Genomic DNA, 26,810 nt, shown 5'->3' with positions numbered 1-26,810 from the left:
TGTAAGATCTCCACGCATTCATACTTGATAATTATTACATAAATTAATAAATATATTAAGTCTGATTTTTCAATAAATAATAAGAGACACATTGAAGAATATAACAAATTACCTCTGGAAGATCTCTGTGCAGTGAAATACCATGCAGTCAATACAAACAGCCAGTTTCAGGATGGACACAAAATAATTATATATATATATATATATATATATATATATATATATATATATATATATATATATATATATATATATATATATATATATATATATATATATATATATATATATATATCTCAAGTGAAATCATGTAATTACATGGTTCATTTTGTGGATGAACTCGAGTGTTCATACTGGAGCTGTGCTGAACACGATGCACAGAGAAAACCTGGCAACAGTACAGAGGCTCAGTATTTGAATTATCTCCATGTACTTCTGCCAGGCAAAGTCAGATAAGACCCACCGCTGTGTGATGAACTGGATGGATAATTTATCAAACAGGAGAGATTAAGTCACATCACAGATCATTTTGTTACAGTATTATAGTCTCTGACCTCATTGATCAAGAGTCTTCATGATCCAATTCACCCAAAATGACATACTGTAAATACGAAAAGAACCCAAGATATACCCATATCAGTCTACAATACTGGTGATGATGCGCAGGTGTCACTTCAAAATTATTAGCTTAAACATGATCTGTTGTGCTTTTCATTAGCCTGCTGTTATTTCAGTACCATTTATGATTTGGTTTTCTTTAAATAGTTTAATTTCAGCCGTGCATTACTGATTTCCTTCAACAGTCCCCTTGCAAAGAATTTGAACGACAAGGCTGGTCCATTCGGTTTGGTTGAAGACTGAAGACTGAGTTTGTGATAAAAAAGGTGAATATGAGGAGATATTTGAGACTGTCAACTTTTATTTACTGGTATCTTGATGTGTTAAACAACATAAATCATAGCACCTTTTGTGTCAGGACCCCCCCACACACACACCACCACCCTCGCTACAACCATCCACCTTTGCATTACCAAAACTATTGAAACAGATGACTTCTGAATTTTGCTGCAACCATTGAGAATAGCATCATCAATAAAGATGATGAAGATCAGGCTGATGAGTGGTTTGCATTTTGCGGGTTGGTCTCTGTATTCCTGCTGTCACAGTCTTCATTGAATGATGGACTATCGTGGTCATCAGTGATGTCCCTGGCTGTTGTTTTGCAGTTTTTAATTGCATATTCATTGTCATCATCCATTGTTTTACTTGACTGACCCATTTGATCAGGGGCGGTCCTGGAGGCGGGCTGACAGGGCAGCCGCCCGGGGCGGCATTGCAGGGGGGCGGCACAATCGTGCGGGGGAAAAAAAATACGGTCAAAAAAAAAAAAAATGGGGTGGAGGTGGGGGTTGTCCTGACGGGGGGGGTTCGTGGTTACAACACGCTCAACTTTTGTTCTGAATCAGCTTCTTATCACTGGTAACGATGCGGCTTTCCCCTCACTCATTCCCGCAGCTTCACAGTGCTTTAAACGGTCCACAGAGTTCAGTAGCGACACAAAGCATGCAGCGAAACGAGACGAGTCATTGGATAAATGCTGGGCTTTGTCCCGCCCATCGGACGCTCAGCGTGTCTGGGCGTCTATGGGGCAGTGGGCTGGCCTCGGCTCGCCCGGACGCTCAGCTTCTGCATGATGATTGAATGATCTGTCTGAGGTTGAATCCCTTTTTGATTGACAGCGAAATGAGCGAATCAGCGATCTTTTGGTGTAAACATCCGTGGGAGCATTTTCATTCTGTTCTGAGTTGAACCGAAGACTTTCCTAATCCTCTTAGCAGCATTTTCTTTGTTAAAAACAACTAGCGACAAATCGAGCTTCTATTTCTGGTGGGTTTTTTTGTAGCTGCTTGTGTTTGGAGACTGACTTCTATCACTCTTTCTGACTTCTATCGCAGTTTCTGTCCCTACCGAGCAGCGGGTGCTGCTGAGCTCCTCCACCGTCACAAAGCACTCACAGGTGGACACACTTCACACTAGCCTCGCGCCAGTCCCAGCTAGCGAGCTAGCTAGGTAGCAAGCTGCACATAATGGCAGACAATTTGAATGTTGTGGACCGGATTTTGGCAAAGCCATTTGATAGTCTTCCTTATAAAGATGCCATGGCTGCTGTCATGGCTTCAGCTCTCAATGGTTTGCAGACCAAAGTTAAAGCACTAGCCCCCAGTGCAATGTTTGTGTATTGCTATGCACACAGACTGAATCTGGTTCTGTCTCAGGGGGCTAAATGCTTATCTGAGTGCAGAATATTTTTTGCATCACTCTCTGGGTTTGCCACATTTTTCTCAAAATCCACAGAAGATGTCTTTTCTTGAGTCTTCAGGCTGCTCAAGGTTGCCCAGAAATGCCCCTACTCCATGGAATTTCACATCATGGATAGTGAGCACTGGGGCAAACAATTATGATGCCCTCCTGTTAACTTTTGAGATGATCATTGGAGATAAGTCCATGGATGATGACACATTAGACTGTGCCAATTTCTGTGTTTGTTATTGCAGTAGTCATTAAAACCGGAAATTTGTTCTTGAAAATAGCTGTTGTGAGTTAATTTGTGGGATTGTGGGTGTTCTGGACGAAGTTAGTGTTTTCATGGGTGGTTGGGCGGAGGTGGTGGCCATGTTAGTGTGCGCGGGGGGGGGGGGGGGGCACATGCAGGGGGTTTCGCCCGGGGAATAAATCATTCTAGGACCGCCACTGCATTTGATATCTGTTGATCTGTACACCAGCTGTTTCTTTCTTTTTAAAACATTTTGGATTGTTTAATTGGTTATACTGAGCATTTGTGCGATGTTGCCAATTTAATTTGTTTTCCCACCTTCAATAAAAGATTTGCTTTTGCCCCACAGACAGCTCTCTGTTCTTCAGGTTGGTTGATCTTTGTAGTCAACACCTGCAGTCTTCACTGGTGAAATCCAAGGGTAAAATCAAGAGAATATTTTTAGAGGTCTATAATGTTTAAGTACCCTGAGTGCACCACTTGAGAAGCTAAATAAGGAGATTGTGCGTCAGGGTTTGGGATTCTCCTGGATCAAGATGAAGATCCAGGCGTTCAAAGACATCACAAGTGTATCTGATGAAAGTGTTGAGCTTGAAATTCACTTATATCATTACCTTCATGTCTTTGGGTCTTTGTCCATTGAGAATGAGAGACACCTGGGAATAGCTTATGGAGTCTTGATGTTTCTGGACAGCAGTGTTTGGCAATGTTGATACTTTTGTAGGAGAATGAAGGTCCAAGTCTTTAGGGTGCTGGTGCTTCAAGTAATAGTATATGGTTGTGATTTGGCGCTGTATAAAATGAAATAAATTGAAATTGAAAATTGGTTCTGAGAGCTGGATGCTAACCAGTGACCAAAAGGTGATGAGTGGCTGTCTTTGGTACTCTGTCTCTTCAAAAGATCCTTGGGTATAGCTGGAATTACTTTCTGTCCAACAAAAAGTTATTTTGAGAGACACAGAAGAGACGTACTGCTTGTACTGTGAGGGAATGTGAGCTATGACATTATGACCATATGGTGCATTTCTCTGGGCATGATCTAGCATACAGGTCCCTCTTTGCTGAGGATCCTAAAAGTGGAAAAGGTTAAGGGGATGCCCATTTTCCCCCTAGCTTTAATAGATAGACGGTTACTTTTAAGAGGACCAGTTTTAAGCTGGTCTAGATACTTTTAAGTTGCACCAGTTGTTTGGCTCGGTGGTTGATATGCAGGTACAAAGGAGGTTCTATGCTGGCACCAGTTCATGCTTCTTGTCCTGACTGGTCTGATACTAAATGTGAGGAAATCTGTTTTTTATCATTATGGAGTTATGAAAAATGCCAGGAAAATGTGTGTTTTTTTAATTTTTTGTGTGATTCTAAGTTCTTTGAAAATATTGTGTTTCATGCTTGCATTTTAACAAGATTGTTTATTACTAAGCTTGTGTGAGAATGTAAACTTATGATCTCAGAAGGGATGAGGCCTCAAAATTTGACCTTTGTTAGATAAGTTTAGCAGCTGTATTTGAGACGGCGGGGAGAGTTATGACTGGGGAAACTTGTTGCTAGGTAACTCCGTCCATGTGATCAGCGGGCTGTATATTATCTAGAAAACTGTCAACGTGCTTTCAGTGGAAGGAAGTAGCACGACCACTGTCCACTCCTGCGGTAAATAAAGACTTCAATTGAGGCAAGTCCTTTGTCTCTGTCTTCCTTTGGCTGTAGTCAGGACAGTCATCATTTTTCTGACACTAAAGCTGGTATGTTTTATGTTGTTTAACATGTCTAGATGTACAGTAAAATCATTCAGAGGGGACTGTATTATTCCCCAATCAACACTTGCTTCTCTCATTCACTTTATGCATTCAATACTCACTACAGGAGAGACTTGGGCACGCCTAGTAATACCATTTCTTTACTTGCTCTCTTTTTGTACTTTGTAGCTTGTAAATAAGCGTGCATAGATGGGGACAATCACTAAAGTGATGAAATATTTGTTCAGTGTTGACAGTGACATTTTGTATGAAAGCTTCCAACAGCCAGCCTTCATGAATTTGCTGCTTTGATATATTTGTTCAGGCATCATGAATTTGCCACAAACTGGAGCTTGTATTCAGTCTTACCAAATTAAATTGGTTATGTGCTATTGCTCTTACCATGTTTTATCGTGAACCTGTGCCTTGCCGTGAGTTACCAGACAGAGGAGATTTTGCTTCTTTTGTTTTTTTTATCATATAAATACAGTAATTACAATTATTTCCCCTCGGAATGAAAATTTGTCATTCATTTGCTGCTTGTTGTCGTATTTAATTACTATTTACACGTTACCACAAAGGAACATATTTGTAAGTGCTAAGCAGAGGATTTTGACATTTAGGTACACGTACACTTCGAGTCCCAATTTTAAGGGAAATGTTTTGTGAAGGAAGTGCTCCCAAGTGCATAATAAATGAACTGTAAGGACTCGATGAGCAATGACAACCCAAGGAGTAAATGTGGGTAAGAATCAGTAGTACACAACTAGCAAGTTAAATGCTTGTAAAACACCCTCAACATTTGAATTAAAGAAGAAGAAGAAAAAAAAAATCATTTATCAAACGAAGTTTCCTTTCCTTTCTGGAGACATGTTTGCTAAATCCACATGAGGTCATAGTCTTCATATGTTTATCCAGGCTGATGATGAAAGTCCTTAAATCCAAGTGATGTTATGAGTTGCTTTTTCTGATTTTGACCATGTGCAAATCATGTGATTTCTTTTGTCTTTATTTTTTCTGGATGAGGGATCGTTCTATGACTTGTTCAGTGTCGGCCGGCTGGATGCTCATATTGTGCTGTCTCTTGCGAAGATGCTGCAGGTCACAGCGATGCTGTGAGACGTCATTATGTTGTCTGCTCTGCACTTTAATCTCAAACGTGACAAATGTCGTTGCCGTTTAGCCGTCTGTGCTTTATTATGATGCATTTGCGCTGTTTTAGTTCGCATTTTAAAAATGCAATTTCCAGCCAAGAGGATGAAGTCCCCCCTCAAAATCTCCCCCCACTTCTTTTTTCTTCCTTCTGATGATTAAGACATGAATGCTGGCTGCACTTTAAGAGACTCAGCCTTTTTTTTCCTTCTTGCAGGTCCAAGGCCAACCACCTGGAATAAAATGCAGTAAGATAAGGTGAGAAAGAGCATTAAGGTTGTACTTGAGTAGACCGACAGTACAAACCTCATTTCTAAAAGAAAAAATACAAGTTGTGGCAGCATTCAGAATGTAACTAATAACTAAAATCATAGATTAGTCATTGATCTTCACCACAGTTGTGTAGTTGTTTTTTTATCCTGTTTTTTTTTTTAACTTAACGTTATGCAGTGTTTGTTGCTTTGCAGATTTACTGAGATCTAGCAAACCAATTTACATAAACCTTGCTGGAGTGGTTACATTACAAACAAAAACTGCAGTGGATATCTGGAAAAAAGCTTAACCAATTAACATAAATAAATAATAGTTAGATATGGCATGTTAATACAGCTGCTTTATGTAATATAGTGAAAAAGGTAAGCCTAACATTGAATCAGAACTGCATAAAGAGGTCATAGGAGAGAATTTTACAGTAACTTTAAACATTGTGAGATGGCCCCTTCACACATAATATGAATAAGTACAAATCAGGGTGAATCACGGCGAAACAGCTCATATGAGCAAACCACGAAAACATCGAGCAGACAGGCAGGCGTGAACGATGCCGCTGCGATGGTTTCGTGCACACGGGAACACAGTGCAAGTAGTTGCATGATGTGGTTACACATCGTACAGCTACTCGCACTGTGTTCCCATGTGCATGAAACCATTGCAGCATGTATTTTTTTTTTTTTTTTGCGGTGTGCCGTCCACACGGCAGACACTTTGTCATGTGGAACAACGCTCACGTGGTGACATGGCATTTGGATCACCCGCTGCGTGTTCTGTGTCCAGATGCTGCTGAGTCTGGCTGTGGTAAAGGCTGCCATGAATGAAATGCTATGACTCTTTAAACTTTTAAACCTCCGGTTGCTCCGATCAGGTTCGCTGATTTGATCAGACCTGATCGATCAGGGCGTTTGATGAGAGCACCGACATGCAGTGATGATGCCTTTATTTTAAAGTCACAGGTTTGATCAGACACACACAGAGAGAGAGTGCGACAGAGGGAGAGAGAGAGAGAGACAGAGTGAGAGTGAGGGAGAGCGTGACAGAGGGAGAGAGGGAGAGAGACAGTGAGAGTGAGGGAGAGCGTGACAGAGGGAGAGAGGGAGAGAGACAGTGAGAGTGAGGGAGAGCGTGACAGAGGGAGAGAGGGAGAGAGACAGAGTGAGGGTGAGGGAGAGCGTGACAGAGGGAGAGAGAGAGAGAGACAGAGTGAGAGTGAGGGAGAGCGTGACAGAGGGAGAGAGAGAGAGACAGAGTGAGAATGAGGGAGAGCGTGACAGAGGGAGAGAGGGAGAGAGACAGAGTGAGGGTGAGGGAGAGCGTGACAGAGGGAGAGAGGGAGAGAGACAGAGTGAGAGTGAGGGAGAGCGTGACAGAGGGAGAGAGGGAGAGAGACAGTGAGAGTGAGGGAGAGCGTGACAGAGGGAGAGAGGGAGAGAGACAGAGTGAGAATGAGGGAGAGCGTGACAGAGGGAGAGAGGGAGAGAGACAGTGAGAGTGAGGGAGAGCGTGACAGACGGAGAGAGGGAGAGAGACAGAGTGAGAGTGAGGGAGAGCGTGACAGAGGGAGAGAGGGAGAGAGACAGAGTGAGAGTGAGGGAGAGCGTGACAGAGGGAGAGAGGGAGAGAGACAGAGTGAGAGTGAGGGAGAGCGTGACAGACGGAGAGAGGGAGAGAGACAGAGTGAGAGTGAGGGAGAGCGTGACAGAGGGAGAGAGGGAGAGAGACAGAGTGAGAGTGAGGGAGAGCGTGACAGACGGAGAGAGGGAGAGAGACAGAGTGAGAGTGAGGGAGAGCGTGACAGAGGGAGAGAGGGAGAGAGACAGAGTGAGAGTGAGGGAGAGCGTGACAGAGGGAGAGAGGGAGAGAGACAGAGTGAGAGTGAGGGAGAGCGTGACAGACGGAGAGAGGGAGAGAGACAGAGTGAAAGCGAGGGAGAGCGTGACAGAGGGAGAGAGGGAGAGAGACAGAGTGAGAGTGAGGGAGAGCGTGACAGACGGAGAGAGGGAGAGAGACAGAGTGAAAGCGAGGGAGAGCGTGACAGAGGGAGAGAGGGAGAGACAGAGTGAGAGTGAGGGAGAGCGCGTGACAGAGGGAGAGAGGGAGAGAGACAGAGTGAGAGCAGGGCAGAGCGTGACAGAGGGAGAGAGGGAGAGACAGGTGAGGAGGCGAGGGAGAGCGTGACAGAGGGAGAGAGCGAGAGAGAGAGAGGATGAGGCAGAGTGCAGAGTGAAGAGGGTGAGTGAGAGAGGAGACGAGAGGGAAGAGGGGAGAGCAGAGTGAGAGTGAGGGAGAGCGTGACAGAGGGAGAGGAGGAGGGAGAGGAGAGTGAGAGTGAGAGAGCGTGACAGAGGAGAGAGGAGAGACAGAGTGAGAGTGAGGGAGAGCGTGAGGGAGAGAGAGAGAGAGGAGAGGACAGAGTGAGAGTGAGGAGAGAGCGTGACAGAGGGAGAGGAGAGAGGGAGGCAGAGTGAGAGTGATGGATGAGCGTTGACAGAGGGAGAGAGGGAGAGACAGAGTGAGAGTGAGGGAGAGCGTAACAGAGGGAGAGAGAGAGAGAGGGAGAGACAGAGTGAGAGTGAGGGAGAGCGTGACAGAGGGAGAGAGGGAGAGACAGAGTGAGAGTGAGGGAGAGCGTGACAGAGGGAGAGAGAGAGAGAGGGAGAGACAGAGTGAGAGTGAGGGAGAGCGTGACAGAGGGAGAGAGGGAGAGACAGAGTGAGAGTGAGGGAGAGCGTGACAGAGGGAGAGAGAGAGAGAGGGAGAGGCAGAGTGAGAGGAGGGAGAGCGTGACAGAGGGAGAGAGAGAGAGGCAGAGTGAGAGTGAGGGAGAGCGTGACAGAGGGAGAGAGGGAGAGACAGAGTGAGAGTGAGGGAGAGCGTGACAGAGGGAGAGAGGGAGAGGCAGAGTGAGAGTGAGGGAGAGCGTGACAGAGGGAGAGAGGGAGAGGCAGAGTGAGAGTGAGGGAGAGCGTGACAGAGGGAGAGAGAGGGAGAGACAGAGTGAGAGTGAGGGAGAGCGTGACAGAGGGAGAGAGAGAGAGAGGGAGAGGCAGAGTGAGAGTGAGGGAGAGCGTGACAGAGGGAGAGAGGGAGAGGCAGAGTGAGAGTGAGGGAGAGCGTGACAGAGGGAGAGAGGGAGAGACAGAGTGAGAGTGAGGGAGAGCGTGACAGAGGGAGAGAGGGGAGAGACAGAGTGAGAGTGAGGGAGAGCGTGACAGAGGGAGAGAGAGAGAGAGGGAGAGGCAGAGTGAGAGGAGGGAGAGCGTGACAGAGGGAGAGGGGAGAGGCAGAGTGAGAGTGAGGGAGAGCGTGACAGAGGGAGAGAGGGAGAGGCAGAGTGAGAGTGAGGGAGAGCGTGACAGAGGGAGAGAGGGAGAGACAGAGTGAGAGTGAGGGAGAGCGTGACAGAGGGAGAGAGGGAGAGACAGAGTGAGAGTGAGGGAGAGCGTGACAGAGGGAGAGAGGGAGAGACAGAGTGAGAGTGAGGGAGAGCGTGACAGAGGGAGAGAGGGAGAGACAGAGTGAGAGCGAGGGAGAGCGTGACAGAGGGAGAGAGGGAGAGAGACAGAGTGAGAGTGAGGGAGAGCGTGACAGAGGGAGAGAGGGAGAGACAGAGTGAGAGTGAGGGAGAGCGTGACAGAGGGAGAGAGAGGGAGAGGCAGAGTGAGAGTGAGGGAGAGCGTGACAGAGGGAGAGAGGGAGAGGCAGAGTGAGAGCGAGGGAGAGCATGTGCGCGCGAAAGAAAGTGAGTGACCGAGCTGCTGTTTCTGTTGTGTTTCTGGATTTCTGAGTTGAGGTTCGATTCCCTGTTCTGATCACATACAGGTGCTGTGGGCTGTGTGATCATGTTCTCAGCTGATTCCTCTGGATTCACGCATTCAGTTTTTGGTTGTGTACAGGAGTGCAGTGTTGCACAGACTTGCAAGCAGTAACGCTGTGCTGCACAGACCTGCTTAAAACTGAGTTCAACGCTCTACGCTTTCTTACGCCGAAGAAAATTTCTTCTGTCCTACGCACATAGCCATACTGCTGTGTAGGGAGAAAAGCTAAAAGCCACTTTTAGAGCTGCTAAAAGTGGGCGTATTGCTGCTCAACTCAGCATAGACGATACGCCACAATGAGCAGCTCTACGAATACGCCAATGTGAAAGGGACTTTTGCAAAGCCACACTCGTGGGGGAACTTAGACAGATTTCACATCCAGCTCAAAAGTGATCGTCTGCTGACTGTTGTCGTGCTAATAGCGCAAATGGCCATACATTTTCTAAGTGCCAAGCGAGCGGTGTTAGATGGTCATGTGTGTCAGTTGGAATTTGGCCGACACCTACTGCGAGAGGGTTCAATGGGCTCTCACAGTGCACATTCTGTCTTTGAACTGCTGGTGTACGCAAATAGTTGTAGCAACAGGTGTACGAGGCATTGGAGGCAGATTGTTATGTGTCGAACGCAGCTCGGAGAACCGACCAGCGTTTGAAGGACCCAGTATGAAATAAGCAGAGCACGGTACAAAGGCTAACTGAATTTAATACATAACAGTGATAATATAACAGAAGGTGCGGTCTGGCGTGGTGCGCTCCCAGCAGCGCTAACGGTCCGGAGCCAGAAGCTGTTTCGGACCCAAGGACCCCGCCGACACCCCCCAGGTGGCCGCAACAACCGAGTCTCAGGAAGTGTGCTGACGAGCGTGAGACCTCACCCCCTCCTCTTTCACAGACTGTGCATCAAACCTGGACGTTCTCAGCATCCGCTGTTGATGAGATGGCTCCCGAGACGACGATCTCACCCGTCTGGTCACAAGGTCGAGTCTCTGGCAAATACACACTGTGCACTCCAGTCTTAAATGCCAACATGTTCCAATCCATCCAGATGCACCACAGCTGTGAGTCCTGACGAGTCGCAGGTGATCAGGGTGAGGTCCTGACAGCCTCAGCAACACAGCCACTCAGTCCCAAACGCAAGCCACCTGGGAGGAAAACCAAAAAACAGAAACAAACCGGCAGCCAGGCCCCCCCAGCCATATAACACAGATATGAATTTACACGTATTGCATACAACTCCTGCTTCATGCGCACTTCATGGGCAATTTGACCACATTTTTACTATGTGTGAAGGGGCCCTTACCTGTGATTTGATTTTCATAAAATTATGTAAAAAAGATGGGTCTATCATGAAATATGACAGCAGGGTCTCTTCTCAATAAATGAGTGTAGACAGGAATTTATTCATTGACAGAGGTATGAATGCATGCAGTTTTCAAGACATATTTTTGGAAAAAGGCTTCATGTTTTTATTTGAAAACAAACTAACAACAAACAAATTTTGTGGCCACCCTCTCTTTTCTTTATGAAAGTCTTTTTGTGCTTGCCATATTTTAACATCACGTTCACACACTGTATTTCTTGGCTGCTTTAGAATTGTTTGTTGACTCCGCTACATTTGTCACCATGAGCTTAAATTTTACACCAAAACCTCTCCTCAGTTGCTCTTTAACTTACATGACAGACTTACATAACTTTCATGTTTCAAAGGTATATGGTACAACCTACTGTTGCAAATGTATATGATTTGTAAAAGTCTAAACACTGAATGGAAGGAAAGCCCTTTTTTCTGTTCTGTTGTATTTCCAAGGAAAAAAATTAAGCAAAACAAGTCTTGTACAGTCTTACACATATTTGAAATTATATGGTATATTGCCAGTAACTTGTTATTGTCTGTCATATTGGAAAATATTAGGAAAACTCAAGATGTAGAAGGTAAAAATGGATTTCCCATTGTAATTTTTCAAGTGAACTGCTCTTTCTTCAAAACTGATTTGTGTTTATGGAAGGAAAATGCATAGATTACAAAAACACAATAGCTCACTAAAGAAAAGAGTTACTTATTTGTCCAATTTTATTTTGTCTCATACTGTCTGTGGCTGATGCTGAGACTCTGATACATGCATTTATCTCTTCCAGATTGGACTACTGCAATGCTTTATTTTCTGCTTTACTGCAGTCCAGCATTAGGGGTCTTCAATTGGTTCAAAATGTTGCTGCCAGACTTTTGACACGCAGCAGAAAGTTTGATCATATTACACCCATTTTAGCATCCCTTCATTGGCTTCCTGTGTCTGCAAGATCGGATTTTAAGGTTCTGTTACTGGCCTATAAAACTGTTCACAGACCGGCACCTCCCTACCTGGTGAACCTGGTTAAGCCTTACGTACCGGCTTGGGCCCTGCGTTTGCAGGGTACGGGACGTCTTTGTGTTCCCAGGGTGAATAAAATGTCTGCCAGTCAAAGAGCCTTTTCCTATCATGCCCCTGCCCTGTGCCCTGTGAATTGAAGTCACTGTGGAGACTTTTAAATCTAAACTTAAGACCCACTTGTTTTCCCTGTTTTATCATTAGTATTTTATGTATGTTATTATGTTATTATGTATTTCTTATTTTTTAATTCTTTTTTAATGGATTGCTTTTTATCATGTTTTACTCTTTTAAGTCTTTTGTTGTGTTTTTCTGTGTCATGTGATGTGCCTTGAGGCGATATGGTTGTGAACTGGCACTATACAAATGAATAAATTTGAATTTGAATTAGAATTTATTTACCCTGGTCTTGGAGAAAGTGTCAAATCTCCACGTTGGGGTCTGTGAATCCTTTTTTCCCTTCATTTACAAGGACAGGCTTCTCTGTTCTTGTGTGCCAGACAAGTATCTGGAGAAACCAAACACAAACACACAGACACATAAAAACACAAAAAACAAATGCAATAACAACGTGTTGCTCTCTTAGTGCTCTTATTCAGTCTGCTTCTCCTTTCAGCTCCTGTTTTTAATGTTCATTAAATTCCACTCACTGCTAGAACATTACATGCACAACCACAGGACCCATCTATGTGTAAAGAGCTGCCAACACAATACTGATTCTCCAGAGTACAAGGATGGGCTCAGAAGGTTGACTGTGAAGCACTAATGCAGGTCGATGAAACTCGGTGTGCCTTATTTTAAACTCATTTGGCAATTTCAAGTTAGTGGGCACTATCATATCATCACGTACCTGCACAAAAAATGTTTAAATCCTAAGTACATTCATGTTTACATGCAAATATTGACTTATGCAATTTGTTCACCCGCTCAGAACAACATGAGGTTTAGGTTTATTTTGAAATGTCCTACTTTGGTTTTATTCTCATGGTTTGTCAGATTCACCCTACTTCCTGTTTTACTTCGACACTGTATTCTCTGTTCTTGTTTGGTTTGCTTTCTTCCTGTTTGCGCTCACACCTGAAGTCATTCAGCCATCAGTGCACCTGCAGTCAATTGTAATCACCTCCCAGTCTACTTAAACTCTGCTTTTCAGATTTCTGGTTGCTGGCTCATTGGATGTTTTTTCACCCTTGTGGTTCGCTGTGTTTATTTCTTCCAAGTCAGATGTCCAGATTTAGACCTGTATTTTCTTTTGTGATCTTTGATCCTGCTGTTTGATTTTTGGACTTTGTGTTTTGAGCACCTGTATATGACCTTGGGATGAGATTGGCTTTGATTAAAGAACACTGTCTGAGCACATTCTGCCGGTTCTGTGTGTTTGGGGTCATATTAGAAAACCCAACCACAACAATTAATACACAAGCAGAAGATCAGAACAGGTGTCACATACCACGTTTTCTGCAGTTTTAAGCATGTTGTCAAATCAGCAGCAAACAAAGTGCATTAGTGCAGCACAGTCCATGCTTCCATCATAGTGAATGTTTTCTCTTTTAATTGGCTGGAGTGGGAACAGCCCAAAGTGGAGTGAGACAGTGATCCTATGCATACACAGGTGGTTTTAGCATCCGGTGTAAAACCTGTGCCAATTCAACATGCAGATCCACCTTGGATTTGCTGTGTCGACCCCAAGTGCAAACAAGGGAGCAGCCGAAGGGACTTACTATCAAAATGCATCCATGGTCATGTTACAATCAATTCACAGCCCTCTTCTGTATTATAATTGAATTGAATTGTGAGGTGCCTTGAGAGTTCCACCCCAACATATTATATAAGAGGGGCTAATGTGAATTAGTACAAGTCTTATGTTTGTTAGCCTCTTGCTATGCTGGTTGCTATGCGTATGCATTGCTTATGCATAGGTTGGCAGTTTTAAGAACAACTGAAACAGCAAACATTAAATTTAAACATTAGATAGGTATCTCTTTGGGGGCTGGTAATGAAAAGGAACATGTGTGTTGTGATTTTGGCTCCTTCCACTCACTCCCCTTGGGATGTGAACTCACGACCTCCAGTATGGAAGGCAGACTTTTAAACCAGTTGGCCAAAAGGCCAGGCTCTGGCCAATCTTCTTTTTTTTTTCTTTCTTTGTAAAGTTGTTGGGGAGTGAGGTTTACTGACTACTATTGCCCAGCAACTCCTGCTGGCCCCCATGACACTGGCAAGACCAAATGCTGAGGAAAATGACACAGATGATGTTTCACCAGGACAATAAGAGTGCTCTGAAAGCACTCTTATTCATGTTTGATAGTGTTTGTTGTTGTTCTGAGAGTGTTTTTGAAACATGTTGCAGGCATCCATTTCCATCCAAATGAGCAAATATTTGCACAAAAACAATAAAGTTTATCAGTTTGAACATTAATCTTGTCTCTGTGTTGTATTCAACTGAATATTGGTTGAAGAGGATTTGCAAATCATTGTCTTCTGTTTTTATTTACATTTTACACAACATCCCAACTTCATTGGAATTGGGGTTGTATAACGGCTGATTGGATCCTTGTCATTTGATTGGTGGGTTGTATGTCATGTGACATGGATTATTCATACCATTTGCCATTGTGTTTCATTGACCATGCAATAGTTCTTTTTTTTTCTTTTTTTTTTTAGCGTGCAATTTTGGTGCTATATGAAATGTGCTATTGCATGTCCCAACCACCACACATGCTTGCACTACCGGGGGCGGTGCTTAGCTAAACGTGGTGGAGTTTGTTTTGCTGGAGGATGACGATTTGAAGGAGCTAACTGATGCTACTCATTCTTCAAACACAAAAACACAAATCCACTATGCTGTAAGCCGTCTGGAGGCATGAAGAGCTGATAGGATGAAAAGCTGGACAAATTTCTGATGTGATTTTTCGCTGGACTGAGGAACTACACAAAGAATTTTTTTTTTTTTTTTTTTTTTGGAAGTACATGGAGTCAGTGCACAGAATTACGGACTACATCGTTACAATTTTGGACTCCAATATAAAGTTCATGTTGGACTGTTAAGCACCAGTGGAACACCAAAATGTAAGTCCCTTTTCTGTTGATTATAAATTAACAAAAGTATACATTTTCCGTACATTTCAGACTGGGCCGATGTTGGTTCACAGACAAACATCTAAGAACAGGATGACAAGGTTAAAACAACAAAAGCAAAAAGTGTCAAACTCATTTTCCTGCTCTTGTCTGTGTTGGAGCCCTCCTTTCTTTCATCTCTGTGTAGTAGCGGACATGAATTATGCATAGGGCGTGTAAGAGATGTGCCAGGAACCCACTCCCACTTCGCACAGGTGCAGGGGGAGGTTAATAGTCATGCTCCCGTCTGAAATGGTTGATTATAAGGAGGAGAGATGCCGATGCATGAATTTCCATTTTTCGCTTTCCCTCCTGCCCTTCTGTCCATCCCAGTGCTCATCTATAATCAGCATGATGTCGACACCCACAACTCCAGTTCTGCTCTCTCTGCTGTTCCCTGAATACTTTTCATTTACCCCTCAGGGAGAGTCCAAGAGAAAAAGCTGTCTCGCAGTTTCTCGCATTGCCGTTGTGTATGAATTTACAGCGGGGACGCTGGCTGGCTAGTCCTCCATCTAACTGCTCTTTGCCCAGAGAGATGGAGGCTTAGTGAAGTGACCCAGACCAAGGGCCGCAAGCAGGAATAGTGTGGAGATGATCATTACCGCCACTGCTGCTGCTCCCTTCGAGCCTATCAGTCAAGCTCTTGTAAACATGTTTGCGTGGAGTGGACAGTGCAAGACAGCAAATCAATGGCATCCATGTTTCTAGCAACACGCTAATTTGCATTCTATTAGGTGAACTTTATATTTCAAATGTCATTATGCCTCTCATAGTGCATGCTGAAGAAAAATGTCAGCGTGGAGGAGGAGGACAAAGTGTAAACCAGTAGCATAAAGACCACTGTGGTAGGCAGGAAAACATGATGTCCTGCTTGATTGTGAAGACAAATAGCTACACTGTGTGCATGCAAACACAGAGTTTGTATGAGCCAGGTCATGGATTTTGCAGCATGCATTTCTTTTGGACATCCCTGCAAATTAGCCCAACTGGATACTTGGTAATAGTGACTTCTTATTGGTCCTACAGCTAGTTGTATTGTTAGTTTTACCCTGGTCATTATTGTAATGGTGTTCCTACAAAGTCAAACTATTTCTGAGATTAAATTTATTCAAAATCATGGTGAAAAACCAGCCTGGATTCTCTCTAGCAGGAGATACAGTCATTCAGAACCTTGAACAAAGAAACTGGAACAGTTTGAGTGTGACAAAAGGCGGACCTTATTTTGCAAATCCTACTATTATTGGCTACCGGTAGGCACAGAGGGAGGTCTGGACACCTGCCCAAACCCGCACAAGGATGAAACCTATGCTAACTTAATTCTCTTTGTTTTAAACACTTGTGAAACCAAAATGATAAATATTGCTTTTCTGTTAACTAAATGTTCTGTTTGACCGCTTGTAACATCACACTCAGTGTGACAAGCATCTGATAAGACATTCCTTCGGCCTTCCAGCACATCTGATAAAACCATCTCCTGAGCCTAATCACACAAATGACCTCTGAGTGACACTGCAAGCAACTCTGATCAATCACAATGCAAGAAAAGACACTAGGCCTGGACCTACTAGTGTTAAATAAAGACAAGTTTCATCGTGGGACATTGTTCATAACCTCCAAGTGACCTCTGATTCTCACCACCATGGAAGACATTCTCTCAGATGAAAGGGATTTGATTCATTTACGTATTTCAATCAGTAAACTCATGCAATAACAGAAAAGAAATGAATGAATAGATAAAATGAAACAAAAAAGAAAATACATAATGAATAAAAACAAAACATGTAGTTGAGTGAAAAAGGTCGAGGCTGAAGCTATCTAGCTTTTAAATGCCCCAACCTCTTTATACCGTGTCAATATTGAAAATAAAACATTTCTGTCAGACTACGAACAGTAATACGAAAACAATCAATGAATCACGGGTACTGGTACACGTCAATTTTTTCTTTTTACCATTTTGAATACTTTAGTGAGCACTGTAACTACTTAAGATTATTTTTTTTTTGTACCTTCTTTTAAAATGATTTATATTGGTGTTCTGTTTGAGCTCCAGCTCCAAACTTTTCCACAAATCCACCCCACAGATTGATATGCACATTCTTCTCTTACGAGTTCGACTTCTGTTCTTTTTGAAGTTCAATTCTCCTCTCAAATTATAGCCACTTTTTTTTGGCAGTAAATTGTTTCTGGCTTTGTACATGATTCATGATGTTTTAAATTTGACCAAATCCATAAACTTCAAGATGTTTGATTTTTACAGATAGTGGGCTGGTATGTTCTCTGTATCCCACTTTACTTTATTATCCTTATTGCTCTTTTCTGTAGTATGCATAGTTGCTGCAGGATGCTTTTGTAGTTGTTTCTCTACACAGTAAGACAGATATGGTAAAAATAATGAACAGTAGAGTATGTGCAAGGCTTTATAATCCAGTATGTGTTTTGTCTTCCCCAGAATTGCAGTGCATTTTGCCAGTTTTGAGCTTACATGAGGGTTCCAGCCAATTTTGCTGTCTGTGATCACTCCAAGAATTTTATTTTGGTATACTCTTTATATGTGTGTATTGTTTATAATCAGGTCTACTTGAACATTCATGGAATTTCTTCCAAACAACATAATCTAAATTCAATGATAATTTGTTTTTGTAGAACCATAATTTTACTTTACTAATTTCTGTGATGATCAGCTCCAACATCTGCTGCAAACTATCACCAGAACAAAAATATTTGTATCATCTGCAAACAATACAAATCTCAATAACTTTGAAACATTACATATAGCATTGATTTATAAAATAAACAACTTAGATCCTAATATTGACCCTTGTGGTACCTCAGAAGTAATATCCATGTAGTGTGATTTTGTGCTCACCATTTGTACATATTGTTTCCTGTTTCTTAGATAGCTCAGCCAGCTCAACCCAATCCCTCTAATACCATACCTTTGCATTTTGTCTAATAATATTTTATGATCAATAGTGTCAAAATCTTTGCTTAAATCAAGGAATACACCCAGAGCACATTTTCTGTGGTCAACATTGTGATTTCCTCTATTTGTTGTATGACTGCCATTTAATACATCCCATATACCTTTCATTTTATTTTTCTCCAATATTCTCCAGGGACTTTTTGATCATCACGGCCCTGTCATTCTTGTAGATTGGACAATCATTCAGCCTTCAGTTGGGACTTTGTTTTAACAACCTGTTTCTTTTAAATGAACTCTGTGTCTATGTTTGAACAGATGCATTCTTTAGACACTGTATGCATAACTGCCCCCTGCCCTGACGTGGATAAAAGCAGAGCTCAAAAAGGAACCCTTCACACTGTTCCAATCAGAACACTCTGGTTGACAGTGTCTGAAGCTTCCTATAAAAAAGCCTGATATTTGACAAATGGTCAATGTCTTGACTCTTTCTTTCCACAGACTGCCTGAAAATCCGTCTACCTCCACAAGTTGAAACCAGTTAAATCCAGTTCCACATGAACGTTTAAGCAGATAACAGACTCATGAGCCCCTTTCACACCGAGGCCAACGTAGAGTTGCGTATTGCTGCGTACTGACAATGCTGAGTTAAGCAGCTCTACGCCCAGTTTTTGTTCCCTATGCAGCGGTATGCTGAGGGTTACACGAGGTGGATGCAAAAAATTAAACATGTTTAATTTTATCAGCATAGAGCACTGGATGCAGAAAGTACGCAGTTTTTTAGGCAAGTCTACACAACACTCCACAACTTTTTGTAAATCTACACAACACTGCAACAAGCCTCCCCAATTCTACACGCCAAGGTGAAAAATCCTTTTTTCAGTACATGCCTGGATTGATAGCTCTTATTCATCCTACTGGCAGTGAAGCTTGAAAACCATGGAAGAAGAGGAGGCGAGCCAAGCTTCCACGTTCAGAGGACATGTCCAAAGTCCACTTCTCATGGCACGTCGCGCGCACCTCCTCCTCAGAAGAATCTGGGGAACTTTCTACACGTAAGTGGCAAGGCCGAAAACCAACATTGAATGCCCGTGACCTTCGATCCCTCAGGCGGCACTGCGAGGTCCAAGCTTTTCTCTTCTACCTGTAAAGCCCACAGAGAGTCAAATGACCCCAAGATCCCCCGTGGAAAGCTACTTCTGTTATGTAAACAAGGAAGTCTCAGAACACCTCAGGGGAGGGGCTGACTTGGCTAGCCACATTCTTGTGTTTGCATATTTGCTGTCTGTGTGCCTGCTTAGCTGAAAGGGCTGCTGATTTGTGCTTAGGTGGATAAATAACTTTACCCTGGGGGAGAGATGAAATTTTGTTTTCTGAATTGTATTGAAATGCGACAGGTATACTTGTGGCAAATGCAGAAGAGACCTTCCATGGCAGTGTGGGGACTGTTAGTCATTGTGAGTGACTGTAACCTGTACCTATTGTATATATTTTGGTTTTTTGGTGTGTTTTTTTTATGGTACATTTTGGTACATTTCAATAAAATCCAGAAAACAAAGTTTTCTTTTGGTGTGTTTTTTGGTACATTTTGGTACATTTCAATAAAATCCAGAAAACAAAGTTTTTTTCTTTTGGTGTGTTTTTTGGTACATTTCAATACAATTCAGAAAACAAAATTTCATCTCTCCCCCAGGGTAAAGTTATTTATCCACCTAAGCACAAATCAGCAGCCCTTTCAGCTAAGCAGGCACACAGACAGCAAATATGCAAACACAAGAATGTGGCTAGCCAAGTCAGCCCCTCCCCTGAGGTGTTCTGAGACTTCCTTGTTTACATAACAGAAGTAGCTCTGCACAGGGGATCTTGGGGTCATTTGACTCTCCTGTGGGCCTTAGAGGTAGATTGGTCATTTGACCAATCCTTGGCCTTGTGAGTGTTATAAACCGACATCATTGTGTAAAGGATTTTACCACGGGCTCAGGAACACTTCAGAAAACCACTGTCAGTTAACACAGTTCGTCACTACATCTACAAGTGCAAGTTAAAACTCTACCATGCAAAGCGAAAGCCATACGTCAACAACATCCAGAAATGCAGCCGCCTTCTCTGGGCCCGAGCTCATTTGAAATGGACAGACGCAAAGTGGAAAAGTGTGCTGTGGTCTGATGAGTCCACATTTCAAATTGTTTTAGGAAATCATGGACGTCGTGTCCTCCGGACAAAAGAGAAAAAAGACCATCCAGATTGTTGCCAGCATCTGTGATGGTATGGGGGTGTGTTAGTGCCCATGGCATGGGCAACTTACACATCTGTGATGGCACCATCATTGGTGAAAGGTAGATCCAGGTTTTGGAGCAACACATGCTGCCATCCAAGCAATGTCTTTTTCAGAGACATCCCTGCTTATTTCAGCAAGACGATGCCAAGCCACATTCTGCACGTTACAACAGCGTGGCTTTGTAGCAAAAGAATGCGGGTACTAGACTGACCTGCCTGCAGTCCAGACCTGTCACCCATTGAAAATGTGTGGCGCATTATGATGGGCAAAATACAACAGACCCCGGACTGTTGAACACTGAAGTCGTATATCAAGCAAGAATGGGAAAGAATTCCACCTACAAAACTTCAACAATTAGTGTCCTCAGTTCCCAAATGCTTGAGTGTTGTTAGAAGGAAAGGTGATGTAACACAGTGGTAAACATACCCCTGTCCCAGCTTTTTTTGAAACATGTTGCACTGTTGCAGGCATCCATTTCAAAATGAGCAAATATTTGCACAAAAACAATAAAGTTTATCACTTTGAACATTAAATATCTTGTCTTTGTGGTGTATTCAATTGAATATAGGTTGAAGAGGATCTGCAAATCATTGTATTCTGTTTTTATTTACATTTTACACAACGTCCCGACTTCATTGGAATTGGGGTTGTACATACATGGCAGTAAGCAACTGAAAGCAAGACTAGGAGTGCAATCACATGCTGAGACTATGCCAAAGCTGTGCAGTTGTCCAGCATATTCCATATTCATCACAATGCAACTTTATGCAAGCCTGGTGTGAAAGGGGCTATAGAAAAAATATATGATCCAATTTATTTCAATTTCAATTTATTAATTTATATAGCGCCAACTCACGACAAAGTTGCCCCAAGGCGCTTCACACAATTCACAACAACAGAAATTAATCTAAAATCAAAATGAAAAGCAAGAAAAGCACAATAAAAAGATAAAACACAGAAGAATAAAAGGAAATTACAAAGCAAACACAAACAAATTAAATTAATGATAAGACAGTCTAAAAAAGTGGGTTTTCAAAAAGTCTCCACCGTGTCAGACTGCCGAATAATAGCAGGTAGATAGCAGTAGAAAGAGTCGGACCACGGCAGGAGAAGGCTCTATACCCCACAGACATCTTGTTCATCCTCGGAACACACAGATGCCCTGCGCCCTGCGAACGCAAGGGCCTCGCAGGTACGTAGGGCTTAACCAAGTCCGCCAGGTAGGAAGCTGCCAGTCCATGAACAATTTTATAAACCAACAATAAAACTTTAAAATTCGATCTGGCAGAAACCGGTAGCCAATGAAGGGATGCCAGAATGGGAGTAATGTGGTCAAACCTTCTACTTTGTGTCAAAAGTCTGGCAGCAGCATTCTGTACCAACTGAAGTCCTCGAATGCTAGACTACGGCAGACCAGAAAATAAAACATTACAATAATCCAATCTGGAAGAAATAAACGCATGTATCAAAGTCTCAGCATCGGCCATAGACAGGATGGGACGAATCCTCACCACATTTCGCAGATGAAAGAAGGCAGTCCTCGTAATATCTCTAATGTGGGGACCAAAAGACAATGTAGGATCGAAAAGTACTCCGATTCCTCACTTTGTCCGTATGATGCACAACACACAAACCAAAATTAAGCGCCATATGGTCAAAATGATGTGAATGTCTGGCTGGACCAAGAACCATCATTTCAGTCTTATCAGAATTCAATTGTAGGAAATTACTAGACAACCAACTTCTCACAGATATAAGGAAATCTTCCAAGGCTTTTATATGGGCAAGATTACCAACAGTTACCGGCATGTACAATTGAGTATCACAAAACTTTAAGGTGGTTTACTTGTTACCAATACACTAAAAACAAAATGGGTTATAAACCCACAGATATATCTAACAGCACTGTGCTGCTACATTTGTTTTTTTGTCTTTATAGCTTGTTTTCACCTAGCTACAGGTGAGCTGTAGCAAGCTTGATGAGTAGCAATGGTGACTACACTTGCCACCGAGCTCGATATGCAGTGACCACAGAGATGGAAAAAAGACTGGAGCAGACATCATACTCATTTCTGCAATATTTTTGTCTGCCATCTTGTGTAAGGAATTGCTTTGGTATTTTTGAGTGAACATCAGTTATTGTAAATGGAATTCAACAGCATTATCTTTAAAGACCTTCACATTAATCAAGGGATTTTGATAACTGTGTTCTTGTTCTTTGAAATTGAATATGTTTGGCTGATAACATTAAACATTCAGTTGCCTCTGCCCAGGCAATTTTGGTTCTGAATCTGAAGCATTCGGTTGTTACCCAGAGGACTGAGTGACCAGCTGTCCCTCTGTCCAAAACCTTTTTGGTATAAAGAGTAAGCACAATGCATTGTTTGCAGTTTCATGTAATACCTTAATATAATCAGTGAGTGGGTCTGCAAAATTTCTGTAAGTCCAGAAAAAATACTCAATATTCAGCTCTGAAATCTTGGATTCTGATAGATACATGTAGGGACCTGTGAACCTCCTATTTTGGGCCATGTTGGCATTTCTTTTTACATGCACAAAGACCATAGCATAAAGACAGACAAGCCTATCAATTTGCCCATGAAGTAGTGAGGAGTGTTATTTCAAAAAATTTGGAAATCTATAAATGTTTGCATGGAATATGGAAATATACACAGAATAAACCATAGCAGGATACATTTTGGTTCATTTGGTTCCAGAAACACATATGGACGAAGCCAGTGAAGATATCGGGTTCAAAAATCGCCAAAAATATCGACGAAAATGTCATATCTTGATAACCGCTGCACCTAGAGACTTGAAATTTGGCTCCAAATGTTGCTTGACCCCAAGTTTATATTCAACTTCTATAGTAACAATAAGCCTATCTGGTGTATTTTAAGAGTAATTGACAAAAAACTCAATTTCAGTACATATGTTACAGTCAATTGTAACAAACAAAATCTATGTAGTTTTTATTTCAGGAACATCAGTTGAGTATAATCATCACATGTAAAGAATGACATGGCCACAATGAACTAATTATAAGCAACAGAGTGGTTTTCTATGTCAACAGCACATATACGACACACGCGTTGATTGAAATTTTCAAACGCTCCGTCCATATGGATTTTTGGAACCAAATGACCCAAAAATGATACTGTTATGGTTTATTCCATGTATATTTCCATATTCCATGTAAACATTTCTAGATATCAAAATTTTTTGAAATAACACCCCTCCCTACATGAAGCTTTGTAGCTAAGTGCATGGTCACGGTGGTCACTAAAGCCACTGTTGGAGTTTGCTTAACCTCTTTGGCTTTAGCCCAGGAGAGTATTTAATTATGTCACTGTACCAATGTCACCTCCTTTTTGTGTTATCTGGGTTTTCACTCGAGGTTACCACCACAGATCAAATTTTACTCCTTATGTCCTTTCTGACGCATTCATTTTTTTTAAATGAAGAATGGGCAGACATGGCTCTGAACTAGGAACCTTCCCTATTAACTGCTTGGCCACCACGCCTGCCTTTTTCTATCTTCAAAGATTAACTTAACATAAATTTACATTTATACATATGTACCCCAGATTTTGTATCACAAAAGGGGATGAGATTCTATGACTGGAGTCTGCCCCGGGACATTACATATGTCTGACAGGTTACTTCCCTGTTAAAGGCCAATACCCATTTACAGCTGGGTGAACTGGAGCAATGCAGATGAAATGCCTTGTCTGAGGACTCAAACAGGTAGTGTGTTCGAGAATGGGGAAAAAAGGCCACATCTATTCATAGCCTGACTCCTTATTGCACTGGCCAACCCATTCTTGACACATAGTGTGTTATGGAATCATCTATATTTATGATTACATAACCTCATAAATTATTTCTTCATGAATACAGGGCATCATTCCCTTCTCTTAACCAACCTTTTTAACAAAATGCAAAACCATCTGGAAAAGAAAAACAAAATCACTATGCACCTACAGTTAAAAATGTTTGGACAGGTAATGAAAAATCACTGACCTTAGTGCAATTGGCTGCTTTAGGCTCCAGGTCATTGAGTGTGACAAGTTCTCGGAGCAAACTGCTCTCTTGGTAGCCTCCTTTTACCCCACGAAGCTTAAAATACGCTTGTGGCTTGAAAAGAATAAGCCTCAGGTTGATGGCAAAACCAGCCATGTCAATGGCAAAGGGTCGATGGGGATCGAACACCGTCTTCCAGCCGTAGACCTTTCCAGCTGCGTTGACCTTTGGAGACTCGTAGCGCAATCCACCCACAAAGGCCACGGGCCACACTGAAACTTTCTGAGTCGATCTCATCTGGTAACAGCAGAGAACAGAAAGCAAGTGAACAAGAGAGAGAATTAGCCAGCTGGAAAAGTGTACATGACACTGAGACACATTGGACAGAGGGCTTTTAGACCTGCTGATATAATCCATTCTGATTATTGACTAAACTGTTGCAGCTGAAACACTGTGAGGTGAATGCAGGGTGCATATTAAACCGCAGCCCTACAATGAGATAATTAGACACACAACTGTTGAAAAGGATAAGTGTGGACTGTGCTGAAAAGGCTTCAAGGAACAAAGCCATTAGAGGAAGTGGGGCATCGTCGATGGTTGACTGAAAGTGATTCTTTTAAAGCAACAGACCATCATCAGTTCATCTCCTGCTATCAGATGATCTTTCCACACTTTTCTTTGTTTTCCTGGCAGAAATCAGATTTACAAGCGGTCCATTTTTAAAACAAGGGAAGAAGGGTTTTGAAATTCTGCAGAGCCATTTAATCAAGCTCAATGCAGCAGAAATAATGGTGCTCATCTCTATCTTGTGGGTCTATTTCAAACAAAGACACGTGCATGCAAGTAGTCGATGTACGTCTGTCTGCCTGCGTGCAGCTTATAGGAGCTTGCTTACACATGCAGTATGCTTTTGTCATTGTAATATGCGTTGTGTGTTTCTACAGTTGGAAGTCCTCCTTTGCAAATGAGCTTATGCCAGTGAATGATCTGATGTGTGGTCAGTGCAGTGCATCAAAGAGCAATAGTTTGAACAGCTGGAAAGCAGTCTGAGGCTTATGGGAATCCATCTATTGGAGCTTTAGGGAACACGACTGCGCTAGCCACCCAGATAAGGTTTGGCAGGATACTCTACCTTTTAATTGGTGCGCCGTGTCAGCTGCGGAAGAGAAAATGTGTCGTTAATTTAAGTGCATGTGTGCATCTGCATGATCTGCGCATGTGTGCATCTGCATGATTTTTTTCCACTTACATGCTGCTTTTGACAAACGGAAAATGGAAATGAATTATATTTTGCTTTTGGTCATGTTGAATACGGTAAGTGAAGTTCTGATGCATACCCTGTGTGCACTGCTCACTGAGATGTAAGTTTAAATGATCATAGTGATTTTTCAAAATTGTGTTTCTAGGCTGTGAGCCCAGTTTATGATGTCAACATGACTTCATTTTCATACTACTATTATTACTACTATTAAGTTGCACCTTTTTCCTATTTTATCAGCTCTTTAATTTGGAATTTTTGTGCATTTTTGGGGAGTGTTTTTTTATTAGCATTTATTCAACTATAAATAGTTATTTTTAACATTAATAATGAAGGTGTGATTTTTCTTTGGTGTATAAGTCACACTGGAGTATAAGTGGCAGCATGGTGGCTTAGTGATTAGCACTGTTGCCGCATAGCAAGAAGGTTGTGGTATCGAATCCAATTTCCTCCCACATCCAAAGACATGCAGGTTAGGTGGATTGGAAACTTTAAAATTGTCAGTGTGTGTGTGTGTGTGTGTTTGTGATTGTCTGTCTATATGTGGCCCTGCAATAGACTGGTGTCCTCTCTAGGGTGTACCCCACCTTAACGCCCCATGACTGCTGGGATAGGCATGGGATTTTGCAATACCATCATAAAAATCCACTACATTTCGTGACAGCATCACAAACTAAAATGGAGAACTGAAAAACATTCCACCTGCTGTCGGGAGGGACACATGGTTGGACAGGCATGCGCGATACAGCGGCAACAGTTTTGTGCACAAACCCAGTGCATGCAGCTGGCACGTATGGAACCACAGTGCACCACTGCTGTGGAGAAAAAAAACCCACACAACATAAAAAAACATCATTTTATAATATTTAATCCCTCTTATGGAGCAGACAATACAAGTATGATCCTTCTGTTCCTCTGTATATGACTCATGGTCACAGACGTCAAGTCATGAAATGAATGAAGCAGTGAGCACTTATCATGTCCACATCTGCTGGCCCAGCATGTCCAGCCGGCCCCGTGCTCATGTCCACCAAGGGGCACATCGTAGGACATACCGTGTGATGTGGACCAGAGCTCACGTGGGTGACGTGACATTCAGATTGCCAGCATGATCAGACGGTCCTTTTCACATGGGACAGCCTACCAATGTACACGCTGTGCGCAGCTCCAGCCCATGGCAAAGGCGATATATGTTTTTATGTATTTCTTAATGATGTTTTGTATTTCTGAAACTTGTTTATGATGCGTCATTTGAAACTAGATGATGATGTTGATGTTTCTATCACTGTTTTCTTTTTGTGATGTTATTGGAATGT

At 42.5% G+C, this 26,810-nt stretch overlaps 1 protein-coding gene across 4 annotated transcripts in view; it reads right to left on the bottom strand.

Moving 5' to 3' along the window:
• Positions 1-5,459: 5,459 nt before the first annotated feature.
• Positions 5,460-26,810, bottom strand: part of b3gat1a (beta-1,3-glucuronyltransferase 1 (glucuronosyltransferase P) a) — a 432,840-nt gene continuing 411,489 nt past the window's right edge. For all 4 annotated transcript variants that reach the window (XM_034167983.1, XM_034167985.1, XM_034167986.1 and 1 more), the window contains 3 exons: positions 24,237-24,533; positions 12,298-12,403; positions 5,460-5,672 (listed from right to left, as the gene is read on the bottom strand). In XM_034167983.1, the coding sequence (XP_034023874.1) occupies positions 12,317-12,403; positions 24,237-24,533 (384 nt within the window). In that variant the 3' untranslated portion in view covers positions 5,460-5,672; positions 12,298-12,316. The remainder of the gene's footprint in view (positions 5,673-12,297; positions 12,404-24,236; positions 24,534-26,810) is intronic.

The sequence above is a fragment of the Thalassophryne amazonica genome, chromosome 4 (assembly GCF_902500255.1).
Source record: "Thalassophryne amazonica chromosome 4, fThaAma1.1, whole genome shotgun sequence".
Lineage (NCBI taxonomy): Eukaryota > Metazoa > Chordata > Actinopteri > Batrachoidiformes > Batrachoididae > Thalassophryne > Thalassophryne amazonica.
Note: the sequence above shows the minus strand (reverse complement) of the source record. Positions and strands in the feature narration are given on the sequence as shown.